Source organism: Myxine glutinosa, chromosome 9 (genome assembly GCF_964187855.1).
Source record: "Myxine glutinosa chromosome 9, kmMyxGlut1.1, whole genome shotgun sequence".
Classification (NCBI taxonomy): Eukaryota; Metazoa; Chordata; class Myxini; order Myxiniformes; family Myxinidae; genus Myxine; species Myxine glutinosa.
In genome coordinates, this window is record NC_136269.1 from 19,611,939 (window position 1) to 19,631,728 (window position 19,790).

Sequence of the window (19,790 nt, forward strand, 5' to 3'; positions counted from 1 at the left end):
CAATTTATTGTTGAACCTCTTGAAGTAACTTTAGGCAAATTATTGTATTGTGTGGATGCAAAATGTATCGTAGTAGGTTTTGTGTGACGCATGTAGCAAGTTCGTTATGCCGCCATAATTAACGGCCTGTACTGAATGTACAGTCCCTGGTGTTGGGCTAGCGGCTAGGGTGCCGGCTTAGGATCCTGGGTTCGAATCCCGGTCATCACTGAATTAACGCCAGGGGGGTTGAGCGGTTGACTCAGCCTGATCATCCTTCCGAGGTCGGCTAATTGAGTACCAGTTCACTGGTAATTCCCTGTTTGTCGCTAAAGGTGGCAAAAAGGGTTGGCGTCAGGAAGGGCATCCGGCCGTAAAACATTGCTTCAAAAAGGGGACCAAAAAACAACAACAACCACGGTTCCCGAAAAAGGCCAACCCCCGCTTGCGGGGAAAAAATGGCCTCTAAAGGTGGTTTTTTTTGTGGTTTTTTTTACTGAATGGCTGTATTTTTCCTTTTTAGTTTTTACGTGAATTAAAGACACGATTTTGAAACCAAGACAAGTCTCGTGACCTCTGAGGATTATAGACTAGACATAAAGTGTGATAACCGCCACAACCAGATTCAAACGTTTACCGGATTCGAACCATTAACCGATTAAAACGTTTACCGGATTCGAACCATTAATCGATTCAAACGTTTACCAGATTCGAACCTTTAACCAATTCAAACGTTTCCCGGATTCGAACCTTTAACCAAGTCAAACGTTTCCCGGATTCGAACTATTAACCGATTCAAACGTTTACCGGATTCAAACTATTAACCGATTCAAACGTTTACCGAATTTGAAGCATTAACCGATTCAAACGTTTACCGGATTTGAAGCATTAACCGATTAAAACGTTTACCCTTTACTGGATTTGAACCATTAACCGATTAAAACGTTTACCCTTTACTGGATTCAAACCATTAACCGATTCAAACGTTTACCGGATTCGAACCTATCACGGATTTGAAACTTTTAAAACGAAATTAAAACGTTTACCCTTTACTGGATTTGAACCATTAACCGATTAAAACGTTTACCCTTTACTGGATTCAAACCATTAACCGATTCAAACGTTTACCGGATTCGAACCTATCACGGATTTGAAACTTTACCGATTAAAACGTTTACCGGATTCGAACCATTGCCCTATTCGTGTCTCATATTTATATTATGTTTCTCAGGCTTTTACAGGATTCGAATCCACAACAATGCCTTTTGTACAAATAAATCCACTACACCCCCCCATTTTTATAATGGTACAACCCTAACTTTGAATTGGGTAAAGGGTAAATGGCGCCAACTTCACGGACATCCTTATGCGAGACACCCCGAGCGGCTTTTTAGCTCCAATCAGAGGAAACGGGATTTGATGTGAAAATCTGACGGATATTTTATGTACTGTCCCCTCGACTCTGCAAAACCATATTTAAATTTGTGGCGGAGACTGAGAGGAAAGTATAAAGTTTCAGAAGATCTCATGAGTTTCTGCCTCGTCCAACCTGATTAAGGAGTGGCCTATATAGAGCCTCGTGATTCGAAGACGTCGTTATTACAAAGAAGAAGAAGAGCGTGCATCAAGACGGAAGTTGAACTTCTCTCATTCCAAGAGACAGACGATTTTAAAGACGAATGATAATAAAATCTGGAGACTCGTGAAGTGTATATTTCTTCCATGGTGGGTTCTTTTATTTCTCTTTCTGTTCACATGTTGTTTACGATTGTGGTTGTTGTTTTATGGTTTTTATGATTTTTTTTTTTTCCTCTTCGTCCCATGACGAGCGACTTCATTTGTCGATGTTTCGATATCTTAAATTTAATCTCCAGGCTTTGCTTCCTCGGTGGAGTTGATTTAGGTTCGTTTTAACTTCTGAGTGAAATACCTGCAGAAACAATCGTTGAGTCGTTTGATGACGAATTTAAATTAAACTGCATGCGATAAAACGCAAGGTGGGGACAAACAGTATACGCACTTATTGATCATCATTGGTCTGCTTATCTGCGACATGTGTCACATTTCTCTAGTTGGCGCTAAACTTACAGTACCGCACTAAGACTATGGTATTACACCCACATGAAACTATAAAAGGAGAGCGGACTTCACTACCTCCGAATTCCGTTTCCATACCTGGCTTTGTGTTCCATGAGCAAGAGGTTTGTAAGCGGCTCAGTAAATGGAGCAAACGATGAATAAAACTTAAAAGAGATGCTATGTTATGCTATGCCATGCTATGCTACTAATACTATGTTATGCTATGTTCTGTTGTGGCGGACACGAAAGCTCACTGGCGTGATGGCATCATTCCGCGCACCAAGTGGGCGCCGGCCACGCCCGAGGGAGAGGCGTGGCCTCGGGATATACACGGGGCTCGCAGCCCCGAGCTCCTCAGTGCTACAGTAGGGCTCTTTCAATAAAGACTCTTTTAACTTACCGCATTGTCCGCTTCCTCCTTGGTAAGCAAGTAGCGCGCGTAGCACCGTGCTTCATTTGGTGACCTCGACATTGGATCAGCCGTCGCTGACCATCCGAACACGCAATAGCAATGGCAATCAACGCGGTCAAGCTCCCTGAGTTCTGGGAGGCCCAAGCCGAGCTCTGGCTCGTGCAAGCCGAAGCCCAGTTTCAGCTTCGGCGCATCACGGGCGACGCGACACGATACTACCACGTCGTCGCCGCCCTCGGGCCCGGCACAGCCGCCCGGGTCATGTCTGTCCTGAGGAACCCGCCGGACGACCACAGGTACGAGGCGATCAAGCATCTCCTCCTCGCCACATTCGGCCTCACGGTGGACGCACGGGCCGACCGCCTCCTGGACCTCCCCGAGCTCGGCAACACACGACCGTCGGTCCGAATGGACCATATGCTGTCGCTGCCGAGGCCGACAAGTTCTTCACGGCTTTAGACACGCGGGTGAGTTTCGGTGCGGCCGTCGCGGCTCCCGGGGCTGAGGCGGCTGCGGCTGCGCGCCCCTACTCCGAGCCCGAAACTGCTGCGGGTGACCACCCCTACTACGCGACGCACCGCGTGGCCACTGAACCTCCTGCGGGTGACCACCCCTACTACGCGACGCACGGCGTGGCCGCTGAACCTCCAGCGGGTGACCACCCCTACTCCGAGGGGCGCCTCGTGGTGGCCGCCACGCCATGCCCACCTCCGCCGCCGCGGAAAAAACCGCAAGCCTGGTGCCGGTTTCACACCAAGTTCGGCCACGAGGCTCGGCAGTGTCGCCCGCCGTGCTCATTCGGCAGGTCGGGAAACGCCCGGGCCGGCCCTCGGTAGTGGCACTGAGCGCCGGCCGTTCAAACAGCCTACTGTTCATAACGGACACCTTGTCCGGGCGCCGTTACCTGTGCGACACGGGAGCGCAGGTGAGTGTCGTTCCCGCCGGTACGTCCAACAAGCAAACCGCGGGCCGGGGCCCCACGCTGCTTGCTGCCAACGGTACGTCCATTCGCACATACGGAAAACGCTGCCTCTCTCTGCGGTTCGGAGGGCAGGTTTTCCGGTGGTCGTTCGTCACTGCCAACGTGCCCATGGCATTGCTTGGCGCGGACTTCCTGTGTGCAAATGGACTGTTGGTGGACGTAAAGCACAGAAGGCTCGTCCAGGCCGAGACGTTCAGCTCGCTCGCTTGCGCGCTGCCCAGCTCGTTGAGCAGCTCCCGGAGCGGCTCATCGAGCGGCTTGCTGAGCGGTTCGGTTCCGGCCAGGTTGATATGTACGCTTCCGGCAGCGGACGAATTCACCCGCCTCCACGCCGGCTTCGCGGCCCACCTTCTCGGCGGGGGCCGTCAAGCACAGGGTGGAACACCACATCCCCGCCACCGGTCTACGCCCGGGCACGCCGCCTCGAGCCGACGAAGCTCGCGGTAGCTAAAGCGGAGTTCGCTACGCTGGAGCGGCTCGGCATTGTGCGGCGCTCCGAGAGTGCTTGGGCATCGCCGCTCCACATCGTGCCAAAGCCCAGCGGGGGATGGCGACCGTGCGGGGACTACCGGCGCCTCAACGACGCCACCACCCCCGACCACTACCCCCGTCCCCCACATTCAGGACTTCTCCGCCCGGTTGGCGGGCATGTCCTTCTTTTCAAAGGTGGACCTCATATGCGGCTACCATCAGGTCCCCGTCAGGCCGGGGGACATCCTGAAGACGGCCGTCATCACGCCATTCGGACGTTTCGAATTTCTTCGGATGCCCTTCGGGTTGAAAAATGCGGCTCAGGCGTTTCAGCGACTAATGGACAGCGTCTTGCGCGACTTGGATTTCGTGTATGTCTACCTGGACGACATCCTCGTCGCCAGCGCGTCCCGCAAAGCGCACCTCCACCATCTCCGCACGCTCTTCGAACGCCTGGGCCAGCATGGCCTCATCGTGAACCCCACCAAGTGCCGGTTCGGCGTCGCCGACATCGACTTTTTGGGGCACCGCATCACCAGGCACGGGGCCGTCCCCCTACCTGCCAAGGTGGAGGCGGTGAAGGGGTTTCCGCGCCCCCGCACGATCAAGGGGCTCCAGGAGTTCCTGGGCATGGTAAACTTTTACCATCGGTTCCTGCCCCGCATCGCCCAGCTCCTGCGCCCCCTGCACGAGGCCCTCCGAGGGAAGCCGGGCAAAGGTGACGTTACCTGGACCGAGCAGATGGACGTGGCGTTCGCGGGCGCGAAGCTCGCCTTGGCTAACGCCACCATGCTCGCGCACCCGGCGCCCGATGCACCGATCGCTCGCACCACCGACGCCTCGGACTACGCGGTGGGCGCGGTGCACGAGCAATGGGTGCGTGGTGCCTGGCAACCGCTGGCGTTCTTCAGCCGGCAGCTTCGCCTGCCCGAACGCCGTTATAGTACCTTCGACCGCGAGTTGCTCGGGCTTCACCTGGCGGTCAGGCACTTCCGCCATCTGCTCGAGGGCCGTGCGTTCACGGCCTTCGTCGACCACAAGCCACTGGTCTTCGCGATGGGCATGGTCACCGAGCCGTGGTCGGCCCGGCAGCAGCGTCACCTCTCGGCCGTGTCCGAATATACGACGGACATCCGGCACGTCGCGGGGAAGGACAACCCGGTGGCGGATTGCCTTTCCCGGTCCGTCGCCCACGCAGTCCACCTCGGCATCAACTATGCCCGGATGGCGGCGGACCAGGCCGCCGACCCCGGCGTCCAGGCCTTGCGGACCGCCGTCACGGGCCTCCGTGTCACCGAGGTGCCGTTCGATGGCTCGGGCACGGCCCTCTTGTGCGACGTCTCCCTCGGGCGGCCTCGCCCCATCGTGCCCGCGGGCTGGCAGCGCCAGGTTTTTGACGCCATCCACGGCCTGTCCCACCCGGGCACGAAGGCCTCCCAGAGGTTGGTCGCCGACAAGTTTGTCTGGCATGGCCTCCGGAAGGAGACATCAATCCCTCCCCCCCGCGGATAGTCAATGCCGGACGGACAACCGACACAGGCGACCAACCACCCGCATGGATCACTCGGCCCTTTGAGGCCGAGCCGCGACAAAGTACCTCCATGAATGGGGGCTCATACTCGTAGTGTAGAGGACTGGGGAGAGTAGTTTACCCCACGTGGAGGAATGGGAGTGTGACCATTCCTCCCACGGGGGTGGGGGGGGCATGAGCATTAGTTTAGGGGGATGGCAGTGTTAGGCCCATGGAGGGACCAGCAATGGTTGCCTCCATGAGGCACCGAAGCTAGCCGAGGGAGGGCTCGGATAATGCTAGGGATTTAGAAGACAGTAGGGACAAGAGTTAAGTAGTGACACCTGAACTGTCGAGGGGACGTAGAGAGTTTAGGTGGTTGTTAAGAAAAAGGGTTTGCATAGTGTAAAGGGATGACGAGAGAAGCACGAGTTGTAGGGGAAATTATCTAGGTAGATGATGCTGTGTTTGAGAATCAATGGAATAGTGGTGTGCAAATGAGTGATGTGGAATTATGTTGAGGTGTGTGGAAATAAATGGTGTTCCCCTCCCTTTCTTCCCCTCCCTTTCTCCCCTTCCTCCTCCCTTCCTCCTCCTCCCCCTCCCTTTCTCCTCCTCCCCTCCCTTTCTCCTCCTCCCCTCCCTTTCTCCTCCTCCTCCTCCCTTTCCCTTCTCCTCCTCCTCCTCCCTTTCCCTTCTCCTCTTCCCCCTCCCTTTCTCTTCTCCTCTTCCCCTCCCTTTCTCTTCTCCTCTTCCCCTCCGTTTCTCTTCTCTTCCCCTCCCTTTCTCTTCTCTTCCCCCTCCCTTTCTCTTCTCCCCTTCCCCCTCCCTCTCTCCTCTTCCTGTTTCTCCTCCTGGTTGAGGAGGGGATAAAATCTAGTTTCGGAAAGAAAAAGAAGGAAGGGAAAGGTGGACAACAACTCCATCATACCAATCTCTGCTGTTTCTAAAATTGAGAAATGTAATAAAGGAACCAGCACAACTAACATAACCACAACAGTACACCTTTTACTGCCAATGGATGGCAGGGTAGTTGATGCAAGTTGCAACAATCTTGAGGCAGTCATTTTGTACTTGAATTGATTTCCTAACATTTTACAACATAGTATGTATGTATCTCAATCAGGTGATTGTGGTGTGATGGGGATCCGTGGCCTCACCAGGTACATCCGAAGTCATTCCGAGTTCTTCCAAGATGTTTCATTGTGCAACTGCAAGTTGCTTATTGATGGCGACAACCTCTACCACAACTTATACTTTAGTTCAGGCCTCGATATTGCTCACGGTGGCGACTATGCTCGGTGGGTTCATTTGAACTATGCAATCAGTTAATAGATCGAAATATGATGTCAGTAAAATGTATGGGTGGCTACACGAGTGGCAAGTATATCGCACATGGATTCAGAAATTTTTAATGGAACACGAGCTGTTTACCTTTAAGTTTGAGCAGAAGCCTTGACGTCATCACAAATATGTGTGAATCAATCCCATGGAAGTTTACCAACGTTTATATGGTTGTACAAACCTTGAATTTCATCCTTTCTTTTGTTCAATACAAGTCAAATAACTGACCAAATACAGCAATGGAGTATCAGAAGGAAAACAAATAGACAAAAATGGAGGCATCACGAGGAACCTGGAGAGGATTTGGGTTGTGTCTGCTACTTCTCAAACCAGGTGTAGGTGCAGGTGGTGCAGCATCTGGTGCAGCCAGGTGAACCTTACAAAAACTATTTGCAATATTCACCCCTCCGTAGACAAAGAAAAAGAAAGAAAGAAGGAGAGATTGAGGACAAGAAGAAACCACGCACAAAACACACACACACAACCATCTATTGTCCATAAATACCTTACTACTTCTTACCTTACCACCACAGAATGTAAACAGAAATTCACCAGCACAGAAATCAACACACACACAGCGCCTATATAAAGTCTACACCCCCTTTCAAAATTTTCACATTTTGTTACCTTATAGCCTAGAATTAAATCAGACTTCTCCCACTTTTATTTACACATCGTAACCCACAACTTCCAAGTGAAAAACAAATTCTACAAATTTCAGAAAATGAATTAAAAATACAAAACTAGAATATCTTGGTTGGAACAGTGTCCACTCCCCTGAGTTAGTACTTGGTGGAAGCACCTTTGACAGCAATTACAGGTGTGAGTCTGTTGTGATCGGTCTCTGCCAACGTTGCACACATTGATTGGGCAATATTTGCCCATTCTTCTGGACAAAACTGTTCAGGCTCAGTCAAGTTGCGTGGGGAGTGTTGATGAACAGCAATCCTCAAGTCATGACTCAGATGTTCAATTGGATTTCGCTCAGGGCTCTGACTGGACCACTCAAGGACATTTATATTCTTAGCCTCTCCCGTGTAGCTTTGGATGTGTGCTTCGGGTTGTTGTCATGCTGAAAGGTGACCTTCCGTCTTAATTTCAGCTTTCTTGGAGAGGGCAGCAGGTTTCCTCTTGGATTTTCTGTATTTTGCTCCATTCATTTTCCCTTCTATCCTGGCAAATACCCAGTCCCTGCTAATGAGAAATATCCCCATAACATGATGCTGCCACCACCATGCTTCACAGTAGGGATGGTGTTCTTCTGGTGATGTGCTGGTTTGTTGTTGCGCCAAACGTAACGTTTTGCATTTAGGCCAAAAAGTTCCATTTGGGTTCGTCAGACCACAAAACTTTTTGCCACATGGCTTCAGAATCTCTGGAGTGGTTTGCTGTATACCTTAAACGGGACTCAAGGTGAGCTTTTTTGAGTAATGGCTTCCTTCTTGCCACCCGACTGTACAGGCCAAACTTGTGGAGTGCTTGGGATATTGTTGTCAGATGCACACAGTGACCAATCTTTGCCATAAAGATCTGTAGCTCTTTCAAAGTTGCCATTGGCCTCTTGGTGGCCTCTCTCATCAGTCTCCTCCTTGCTTGGTCATCCAGTTTGGAGGGACGGCCGGATCTAGGCAGGGTCTTGGTGGTACCATACGCCTTTCACTTCTTAATGATTGTCTTTACTGTGCTCCAAGGGATATTCAAGGCCTTTGAAATATTTTTATACCCACCCCCTGATCTGTGCCTTTCCACAACTTTTTCCTGTGGGTCTTTTGAAAGATCCTTGGTGCTCATGGTTGAGTCTTTGCTGGGGTAGTGCATTTCACAGCAGATGAAACTTACAGGAACAGCTGATTTTATTTTGAAATAATCAGAATCGCTACAATTTAACACAGGTGGAGGCCGATTAACTTGGTGTGTGATTTTGAAGGTGATTGGTTACGCCTGAGCTAATTTACAATTGCTATTATAAAGGGGGGGGGGGGCTGGGCGGGGGGGGAACACTTATCCAACGAAGATAAGCTAGTTTTGTATTTTTAATTAATTTTCTGAAATTTGTAGAATTTGTTTTTCACTTGTAAGTTGTGGGTTACGATGTGTAAATAAAAGTGGGAAATGTCTGATTTAATGCAATTTAATTCCAGGCTATAAGGTAACAAAAGGTGGAATTTTTGAAAGGTGGTGTAGTCTTTCTATAGGAACTGTATGTGTTCACAATTATCCTTAACCATGTTGTGGAACTTTGGCCGAAGCGCTCGCTTGCTTTTTCTTCCACCCTCACTTTTTCACCTTTATTCACTTTTAAACCGAGAAGGAAGTTGAGGAAGCGATAAAAGCAATGAAGAGTAGAAAAGCGGGAGGGCCGACGGGAGTTGTGGGAGATATGTTGAAGGCAGCGGGAAATTGGGGTGTGAAGAGAATGACAGAGATCTGCAATCTGGTGGTGAAAGAAGGCCGCATTCCAGTGGATTTGGAACTGAGTACCCTCGTCCCTCTATTCAAGGGGAAAGGTGACCCACTGGACTGTGGCTCGTATCGAGCGATAAAGTTATTGGAGCATGGAATGAGGGTATTGGAAAGGGTGTTGGAGAGGAGGATAAGGAAGAAAGTGAAGATTGACGAAATGCAGTTTGGATTTATGCCAGGAAGAGGAATGACAGACGTGCTTTTTATTATGAGGCAGTTGCAGGAGAAGTACATGGAGAAGAGGAAGAAGTTGTTTCTTGGGTTTGTTGATCTGGAGAAAGCATTCGATAGGGTTCCACGTGAAGTAGTGACATGGGCATTGAGGAAGTTAGGAGTGGAGGAATGGTTGATCAGAGTAGTGATGGCAATGTACAAAAGAGCGCGCACAGCTGTAAGGACGAAGAACGGGAACAGTGGTGAGTTTGAGGTGAAGGTGGGAGTGCATTAGGGGTCGGTACTAAGTCCACTACTATTTGTAGCTGTGATGGAGGTGCTGGCTCGGAACGTAAAGGAGGGTTTACCGTGGGAGTTGTTGTATGCAGATTATCTGGTGTTGATTGCGGAAAGTATGGATGGACTGAAGGAGAAGATGAACAAGTGGAAGGAATGTATGGAGACAAAAGGTCTGAAGTTGAATATCGGGAAAACGAAGGTGATGGCAAGTGGTAAAGCATGTGGTGAGGTGGAAAGAACTGGGAAGTGGCCGTGTGCTGTGTGCAGGAAGGGTGTCGGAGTGAATTCCATTCAATGTACAATGTGTGCTGAGTGGGTTCATCAAAAATGTAGTGGTTTGAGAGGGTCATTAACCAGTGTGGCAGCTACATTCAAGTGTATGGTGTGCACAGAGGGAGCTGCAGATGGAGGAAATGTTGAGTTGGATCTTGGAGATGGTGTGAAGCTGGAAGGTGTGAAAACATTTTGTTACCTTGGAGACATGCTGAATGGAGAAGGTGGATCAGACTTGGCAACGGTTGCTCGAGTGAGATGTGCATGGAAGAAGTTTCGGGAACTGAGTGGCGTGCTGACGAGGAGGGGAGTGTCATTGAAGCTGAAGGCAAAGGTGTATGCTGCATGTGTGAGAAGTGTTATGATTTATGGGAGTGAGACATGGGTAATGAACGTAGAGCAGCAACGAAGGCTGGAAAGGGTGGAAATGCGAATGGTTCGGTGGATGTGTGGAGTATCGTTGAGAGAGAGGAAGACAAATGAGAATTGTGAAAGATGATGGGAATAGAGCCTGTGATGGATGCTGTGAAGAGAAACAGGTTGAGATGATTTGGTCATGTGTTGAGGAAGGATGAAAGTGACTGGTTGAAAAGAGTGATGGAAATGAATGTAGAAGGAAGTAGAGGACGGGAAGACCGAGAAAGACTTGGCTAAAGATGGTGGAAGAAGAAATGTGGGCAAGGGGGTTAACAAGGGGAGATGTAGAAAATAGGGCAAAATGGAGAACATTGTCATGGGGACCGCAAGGCTAACCCCCGCTCTTGCAGGGAAAATGGCCTTAAAATGCCTGTTGTTGTTGTTGTTGTTGTATTCACTTTTAAATACGTTTTCTGCACAACCGACATAAAACTTTCAACATAGGAGTGCCTACCCATGGAGAATATTTCAACAAATCTACATGATGATTGGAGGGAAAATGCGCTGGCATTCCAAAACAAATCCGTTTTCTGTAGGCATGGGTTGTAAGGTGTTTCACGTATCAGGGATAAGCGGCCTTTACACTTCCTTTTGCTCATCCTCGGTGGAATCGGTGCAAAATATTTGTTTCCTGCAATTAAATTGAGGTTCTAAAAGTATATCTTGTTATATAAACTGATGTCGTGGAAAACTGAACATCTCGTCTTGCCAATTACCGCTACATATCTGTTAAAATCGTCTTACTTATTTCTCCTATTTTTTTCCCTCCACCCATCTCTCCCACAACCGATCGTTCCAAAGTTTTGCAGATATAGTGCGAGAGTTTTTCGCAGCTCTGCGGGTATGTCGTGTTGCTCCATTTGTGGTGTTCGATGGAATTTGTGACAAGGACAATAAAAAGCTGGCCACGCTGAAACAACGCACACAAGAACGGATTATTCAAGCCCAATCTTTGTCATTCGGTGGATCTGGGTAACGACCATTAAAATCCTTTGTGACTTTCTGAGGATTAATATTCCGACTTTGTGTGATGTATGTTGTCCGAAAGTCATAATATTTTACCAACAATCGGGAAGTTAATAGCATCCAAAGATCTTCGATTGTTATCGTTATCATAATCATATGTTCCTTTATTGTGTCTCAATAACGATGCATTCTTCCTTATCATTTCCTCTCCACTCATCATCCGCTGTTGATCTGTTGTCCCCATCCTCACCCCCAGCTCTATCCTTCCTATTGTTGCTGATGAAGTTTTTATCCAGACAATTATGTCTTTACGTGTGCCAATGGCACAGGCAGAGGTGGAAGCCGATTCAGAGCTAGCAGCCCTGGCAAAGCAATGGGGCTGCCCTGTTTTAACTCAGGACAGTGATTTCTTCATCTTCAACATTCCTGGAGGTGTTTGTGCATTTTCAGATCTCCCCTGGCACACCCTCTCTGTGAAGGCATCTTCTGGACAGCGATACATCGCGACGAAATTATTTTTTCAGGTTTGAGCTGAAACAATGCACAGTTTTGAACCGACGAGTTAAAGTTGTGTTTAAGGGAGGAGGGGGTTTTCCATGCTTAGGTTTTTTTTTTTTTTTTTTTTTAATGTTGAAGGCTCCAGTTACGGACTTTAGTCCTCATTGAGGCCAGGCCTTAAAAAAAGAACTGCATTGATAGAAAAGTGAAGAAAGAGAGAATAGTCCAAGAGTTTTTGAGGAAGTAAAGAGAAGTAAGAGAGAGAATGTAGAGGTGAGGAGTGAAAATGAGTAAGAAAAGTGCGTGATGAAAAGTGTGTGATGAAAAGCGTGTGATGAAAAGTGCGTGATGAAAAGTGCGTGATGAAAAGTGTGTGATGAAAAGCGTGTGATGTTTCTTTGCGAGAAAGAGAGATTGAAGCTAGCCTGGTAGATGTAGTTTGAGTGAGACAGAAAGTAAGACCGGCAATCCTGACACGGAGAGTGTAAGTTGGTTCCAGGCACCACTTTAACGCTCCTAAGTCTGAACGGTAGTACTACCCTGGGCGGTTGCTGTCTACAACCTACTACCTAACAAAACCGGTCCAACCGGATGGGTGTTTTTTAAGAGACACCATCTCCATACTGGATGACGGTGGCTCCCGAAGGAAGCTCATCCACCCTTTAACAGGTATTGTTTTTAGTCCTGCAGGGTGTCACAGTCACTCTCCCCACTAGCAAGCCAGTGAGGGTAGTCTGTTTAGTTGCCGACTACCCGACCATGTGGCAGGTAGCACAGGGTTACATGTTATGTTCAATTATAGTTGCTAAATGAAAGTGAGAGTGGAGTTAGTAACAAGGGAAATAGAAATAAGAATTTGAATGTTAACCTCCACCACCAAAGGTGGGTGGGAGGTTATGTTTTCACCCCTGCCTGTTTGCCTGTCTGTGTGTTTGTGAAGACAATAGCTCAGCGTGTGTGACGATTAAATGATTCGATTTTGGTGAAGAACCGGATCTGCTGACAATAATTTTTCAAAAATGGTTCTTCACCATTGAGTGATAGGGCTAAAACCGATATATAGCACGATATCTCAAAAAGTTATGGATGGAGTCGATTGAAACTTGATGAACTGGTTGTGTGTGTGAAAAAGGACACATCGATTCAATTTTGGTGACGATCCGAATCCGGATCCTCATACGAGAATTTTTTAATTTTGAAGTGATTCTTCCCCATTGAGAGATGGGCCCAAAAACGTTATGTAGCACGATATTTCAAAAAGTTTTGGATAAGTTCTGACAAAACCTGGTGGATGAGTTTGTATGGTGACAAGAACAAGCCAATTCGATTTTGGTCCAGATCCACCGAACAAAACATACTGTCCAGCCTGATTTTGCTTGTGATGCAATGTAAAGTCAATCCCTGCAGGCATAGCTCTGAGGTGTTTCTACTCACCTTGATCTGTCTAGCCTCGATTCATATATTGGCCCAGCTTTCACCTGTTACCCTGTTGCTTCATATTCAGGGCCGCTTATCAATAGATTTGGTCCCTTGCATTATTCGCTTTATTGAAAGTGCATTATGGTCCATATAAGTTGATTGTTCGCCAGCACCCTTGCCGCATTCCAAATTCCTGCCTGTCGATCGTCAGGCCTGGCCAGCCAGTTCATGAAAATTTTGAGCCAGAACCGTTCACCGTGCAAGAAGGTGAGAATAATTGAGGCCATTAAATACGAACAATGTAAAGTAATGTCAAAAATCCCCAATTTTTTTTTCTTCGAATATTTATATATTTCTCTTTCCAATCCCACATTCTTGACCCTAGTGTCATCTTTATTGCCAGTTCTCTCTAAAGACGCCGAGGTTGCTTGCAATCCTCGCAGTCGTTTTGGGCAATGACTATGTGGATTCAATGGTCATGCAGCCGTTCATGTCTGCTATCACTCAAACTGTGAAACGTGGACCTGTTGCGCGGCCACTGCAGATTGAAATATTATTCCGTTGGCTGTCCAGATTTAATGATGAAAGAGATGCACTCCATGCAGCCATGAAGTACGTCGACGTTTCACGGTGCAAAGTGCAAGAACAAAAGCTGCTGGATATCGTGCAGGTTTGCAACACACAATTACATGATAAAATCCATGTCAAACCGATACTAGTGTGATCAGTGACTGATCACTACTAACAAAAATAAAAAGATTGGTTATTGAATACCTTTATTGCCATTTTGTGAATACAGTTCTAATGAGTCTTCCTGAATCAAAATATGATGGCATTAACCATTACAATGTCTTCGTCTGAGTACATTTGACTAGGCAGAGTAATTTGACGCATTTGAATGGAGTTTTGCTGTGCCGTCTAGGGCATTTTGGAGTTTCCTTGACTTGCAGAGCAATCTACAGTCGACAATGCCCTGGAAAATTGACAAGAACCAGATAAAAAGCAAGTGCAGACAAATTCAGTGGGGTGCATTGCACTTAGCGTCAGGGCTCTGTGCAGGCCAGTCAAGTTCTTCCACACCGATCTCGTCAAACCATTTCTGTATGGACTTCGCTTTGTGCATGGGGGAATTGTCATGCTGAAACAGGAAAGGGCCTTCCCCAAACTGTTGCCACAAAGTTGGAAGCACACAATCGTCTAGAATGTCATTGTATGCTGTCGCGTTAATATTTCCCTTTTTTTTTTTTTTTTTTGTATACAACATCGAGGCTCGTGAAAGACCTCAGAAAACTAAGGGGCCTAGCCCGAACCATGAAAAACAGCCCCAGACCATTATTCCTCCTCCACCAAACATTACAGTTGGTACTATGCATTCGGGCAGGAAGCGTTCTCCTGGCATCCCCCAAACCCAGATTCATCCTTCGGACTGCCAGATGGTGAAGCGTGATTCATCACTCCAGAGAACGCGTTTCCACTGCTCCAGAGTCCAATGGCGGCGAGCTTTACACCACTCCAGCTGACGCTTGGCAATCCGCATGGTGATCTTAGGCTTGTGTGCAGCTGCTCGGCCATGGAAACCCATTTCATGAAGCTTCCGACAAACAGTTGTGTTGACGTTGCTTCCAGAGGCAGTTTGAACTCGGTAGTGAGTGTTGCAACCGAGGACAGACTATTTTTTTTACGCGCTTCAGCACTCTGTGGTCACTTTCTGTGAGCTTGTGTGGCCTACCACTTCACGACTGAGCTGTTGTTGCTCCGAGACGTTTCCACTTCACAATAATAGCACTTACAGTTGACCGGGGCAGCTCGAGCTGGGCAGAAATTTGACGAACTGACTTGTTGGAAAGGTGGCATCCTATGACGGTGCCACGTTGAAAGTCACTGAGCTCTTCAGTATGGTCCATTCTCCTGCCAATGTTTGTCTATGGAGATTGCATAGCTGTGTGCTTGATTGTGTATATATATATATATATACGTATATATATATATATATATGTATATATATATATATGTATATATATATATATATATATATATATATATATATATATATATATATATATATATATATATATATATATATATATATATATATACGTATATATATATATATATATATACGTGTATATATATATATATATATATACACACACACACACACACACACACACACACACACACACACACACACACACACACACACACACAGTGAAACCTTGACTTACGAGTTTAATTCGTTCTGTGACCGAGCTCGTAACTCAATTTGCTCGTTTCTCAAATTAAATTTCCCCATTAAAATGAATTGAAATGCTATTAATCCGTTCCAGCCCCCCAAAAACCACACCAATTTTTTTTGAAATATATATATATAAATATCTCGTGCTTTATATTTCACCTGTATGCAGCATACAAGTTGGCAGGATGGCCTGGACTGGAGGTACGCACACTTGACTCTAAACTGTCCAGCCTGGGTTTGAATCCCGACCCAGCTATAACCTGTCATGTCGGTGTTTCACAGGCAGGGTGATTCATCAATGTGTGTATCGCTAAACTGGGCACCCCGTTTGCGTCCCATTAGTTGTTGGATGTTAAGGATCTCACCGTGTCTTCCACAAAGAGAAGGCGAGCTATCGCCGGCACTCTGAACAAGTTGTGGCCTGGCATGCTCTTCTCCTCTGCCTTTATATACGTCCTCCTCGGCATCTTTTTCCAGAAGAGCCCTGTCTCGTCACAGTTGAAGATTTGCTGGGGGATGTATCCTTCGGCTTCTATCAGTTCGGCAAAAGTCATAATAATATCTTCAGCTGCCTTCACATCCGAGCTTGCTGCCTCACCATGCCTGACGACGGAGTGAATGCCGGTCCTCCTCTTCTTAAAATTATCAAACCATCCCCGACTGGCTTTGAATGACTCTTCCGATGCCTCGTCCGTTGATGTTCCCGCCGTCTGCTGCACCAAATCCCCGTAAATGTCTCGTGCCTTCTCACAGATGATGCTCTCGGTCACGGTATCTCCTGCGAGCTGCTTCTCCGTCAACCACACAAACAACAACTTCTCCATCTCTTCATGGGCAGAGGTCCGGAGCTTTGAAATAATCTTAACGCCCTTGGCTGGCGTTATAGCCTTTATCGACTCCTTCTGCTTCAAAATCGTACATATCGTAGAAGTACTACGATCGTACTGCCTCGCCAAGTCGACAACACGCACACCTCGCTCATGTTTTTCGACGATTACGTGTTTTATATCCAAGCTCGCTCGCTCGTAACTCAGATCTCGGCTCGCATCACAAAGCAAAAAATCGACCGAGCGACGGCTCGTATCTCGGAAAACTCGTAAGTTGGTGCACTCGTAAGTCAAGGTTTCCCTCCTCTTCCCCCCCCCCCCCCCCTCCTCCTCCCCCTTAACACCAGGGGAGTTGACTCAGCCTGTCATCCTACCGAGGTTGGCAAATTGAGTACCAGTTCACTGGTAATTCCCTGTGTGCCGCAAGAGGCGCCTAACAGGGTTGGCGGCACGAACCCGGAAGTCGGAACTCATTGTCGTCAAATAAATGTAGCATGTATGTTTTACTCTCTGTCACATGCCGTTGGTCCCATGTCAATCGGATGAAGTTGAAAAATTAACATTACGAAGTTTCTCTGGGACGTACTGATTCCGAATAATGAAGTTGAAAAATTAACGTTCCGAAATACGCTAATTACGCTAACAGAAGCGCTGGCGCTGCGAAGCGCTAGAGGGAGCGCTGCGCTCCCTCCCTTCGATTCCCTCCCTCTTCTGCTGGCGCTTCTGTGCTAATACGCTAATTTTAAAACCCGAAGTTGTTTTTAAAATTTAAGGTGTGATGTAGTTGCTCTGAGACGTACTGATTCCGAATATGCCTTTGGTTTTTCTCTGCGATGAGTAGTTCTCGAGTTATAAGAGGACAAACAAACATACTTTACTGCTTTATATATATAGATATATATATGTTTATGTATATGTAATTATGTATAATTATATACACATTGGTGCGCTTGCAGGATGGCCGAGAGTTAAGCATACTCGCCTCTGAGGTGTCTAGCTTGTCTTGAATCCTGATCTAACGGTAAACTACCATCCTGGTGTCTCATAGGCAAGGCGATGATACATCAATGCAATGTTATGTGTGGAAAATTTCTGAGGAGATTTTGGTTGGCTCAATAGCGCAGTGGGCTTTCACCGCGAAAGTGGTGAAGGCCCTTGGTTCGAGTCCCGTGTTGAGTCAGAGTTTTTCCCACTTAGCCCCACGCAGGAATTCAATTCCTGTTTATAAAAAATTGTAGACGGGTTTTTTTTTTGTTTTGTTTTTTGTATACAAGATCGAGGCTTGTGAAAGAGCTAACATTAATCGCACAAAAAGTCAAACCGACACACAAAACACAAAAAACAAGCATTCTGAGTATTGCGCTGCAATACATGTCCCCTACCGGCATTGGGTAGCACTGTCATAGAAGACAGTATTAGGTATAGGGCTAATCATGGGGTGCTATTCACTAAAGGTGGTTTAGCACTCTTATGATAATGTATTCTAATTAGGTATTGCCTACAAATGGAAAAACATTTTATGTGAAGAAGTTATATCTAACTTATCACACTAAAAACTTCCTTTATAACGAACAGCGCATTCTATGCAATGTAATAAGAGCATCAGTCATACCATAACATAGGGCCTACTTTAATATTATAGCTATTGTTAGATGTGAAGTAACAATTCATAAAATAAGATTTTAAGATTCGACAATAAAACATTATCAACTTGATCAGATGTGGAGTGGCGCTTTACACACAAAATATGTCGTTAAAATACTAACGATATTTTAAAAAAGTTGTAATGTCATTGGAAATTTACATCTTGTCCTCTTGTCCTCCCTTGAGGATTAGTTTGCATTGTAATGCTAATGGACCGGAAACTGTTGGGGAAATTCCCAAAGTTCAAAGTGCCATAACTTTGTCAAAACTGATCGAAGCGTCGTCGTGAAGTTCGAACTTGATCTGTAACTTATCATGAGGAAACCATGTACCAAGTTTGAAATCATTAGCATTAAGAGTTTAGGAAAAAAAGTCCGGAAAGCTGTTCTTTGCGTGACGGAATGACGGACCGACGGACAGACAGAGGGACGGAGTGCAAACCTATAGTCCCCTACGGTGTATGGTAGGGGACTAATAAGGGGAGCGGTAGACAAGATGGGGAGAGAGGGGGAAGGACACAAATACAACATTTGAGAGCAGGGACATCGGGAGAAATGTGAGAGGGGGAGGTGGGAGAGGTATAAAACATATGAACACTGCAAGGACTTCCAGGAAAGAAGTTGGAATTTCAAAAAAAGTGTATCTGGGGTGAATTAGCAGGGGTAGAAAAGATCAAGGTTTTGGATGTGGAAAGATAAGAGATGGTGGTGAACAGCTGTTTTAAAGACCTGGAGGGAGGAGTGGGATTGAAGGGAGTGGGGGAGTTTGTTCCAGAGGTGGAAGAAAGAGGAATGAAAGAGTGAAGGTGAGCAGAGAGCCGAGATTTCGGCAGTTTAACCATCAGAGGGTTGCTGGCAGATCTTGTGCGACCTGTAGGAATATTTGGGGAACAAAGCACAGAGAGAGCTGGGGGAGCAAGGCCGGAGAGGAGTCGGTAGAAGACAGAAAGCCCACCTACCTGTCTGCGGTGAGTGAGTGAAAGGCCCTCGGAGATAGCTTCATCACGGGAGATTCCAATGATTCTGAAAGCTTTGTTTTCAACAGCGTGAAGCCGAGCTAGGTGTGAGGCAGGAGCACCGGCCCATAGGGGAGAACAGTATTCCATTGAGCTGCGGATGAAAGCCTTGTATGTGGTGTGAAGCTCAGGTGTGCCGAGGAAGGACTTCGCACGACGGAGGATGTCCAGTCGGCGACTGACTTTGGAGGCCAGCTTGGAAATGTGGTTTTCCCAAGAAAGATCATGGCAGATAGTGAGACCCAAAAGCTTGAGCGACAGAACTTCTTGGAGAGGATTGTTGAAAAAGTAGATGGGAGGGTTGTCCAGTCGATCTTTTCGGAGAGACATAGTAAGAGTGTGAGATTTGTCAGGATTGAAAGACATGTTCCACTTGTTTGACCAGTCTGTGATTTTGTCCAGGTCTTCAGAGAGTGAGGAGGCTGCAGACTGCCTATCTGAGGGAAGAGGAATGGAGCGGCAGAGAGTGGAGTCATCAGCAAAGAGATAGAGAGGATTTTCCAGAGAGTCAGAGAGATCATTGATAAAGACCAGAAAAAGCACAGGGCCCAGAACACTGCCTTGGGGAACTCCAGCCTGAACAGGAAGGGGAGATGAGAGAAATCCATTCAGGGCCACACGTTGTCTACGACCAGAGAGGAAGTCCGCAAGCCATGCATGGAGATTTCCATGGATACCATAGGAGGAGAGTTTGGTGAGCAGAGCTGGGTGCCAGACCGTATCGAAGGCACGTGATATGTCAAGGGAGACGGCTCTGATTTCCTGTTTGGCATTGAGGACCTCCATCCAGTGTTGAGACAGC

The 19,790-nt window shown here is 47.3% G+C and overlaps 1 protein-coding gene across 3 annotated transcripts in view; it reads left to right on the forward strand.

Moving 5' to 3' along the window:
- The first annotated feature begins 1,574 nt into the window (after positions 1-1,574).
- The window catches only part of ASTE1 (asteroid structure-specific endonuclease 1), a 47,658-nt gene continuing 29,442 nt past the window's right edge, over positions 1,575-19,790 (forward strand). Inside the window, exons 1-6 of one of the 3 annotated variants that reach the window (XM_068129519.2) lie at positions 1,583-1,704; positions 6,314-6,394; positions 6,560-6,734; positions 11,185-11,355; positions 11,606-11,873; positions 13,652-13,936. In XM_068129519.2, the coding sequence (XP_067985620.2) occupies positions 6,574-6,734; positions 11,185-11,355; positions 11,606-11,873; positions 13,652-13,936 (885 nt within the window). In that variant the 5' untranslated portion in view covers positions 1,583-1,704; positions 6,314-6,394; positions 6,560-6,573. Of the gene's footprint in view, positions 1,705-1,772; positions 1,977-6,313; positions 6,395-6,559; positions 6,735-11,184; positions 11,356-11,605; positions 11,874-13,651; positions 13,937-19,790 lie in introns of those variants that run through there. The other 2 variants (XM_068129518.2, XM_068129517.2) reach the window with 2 other exon arrangements.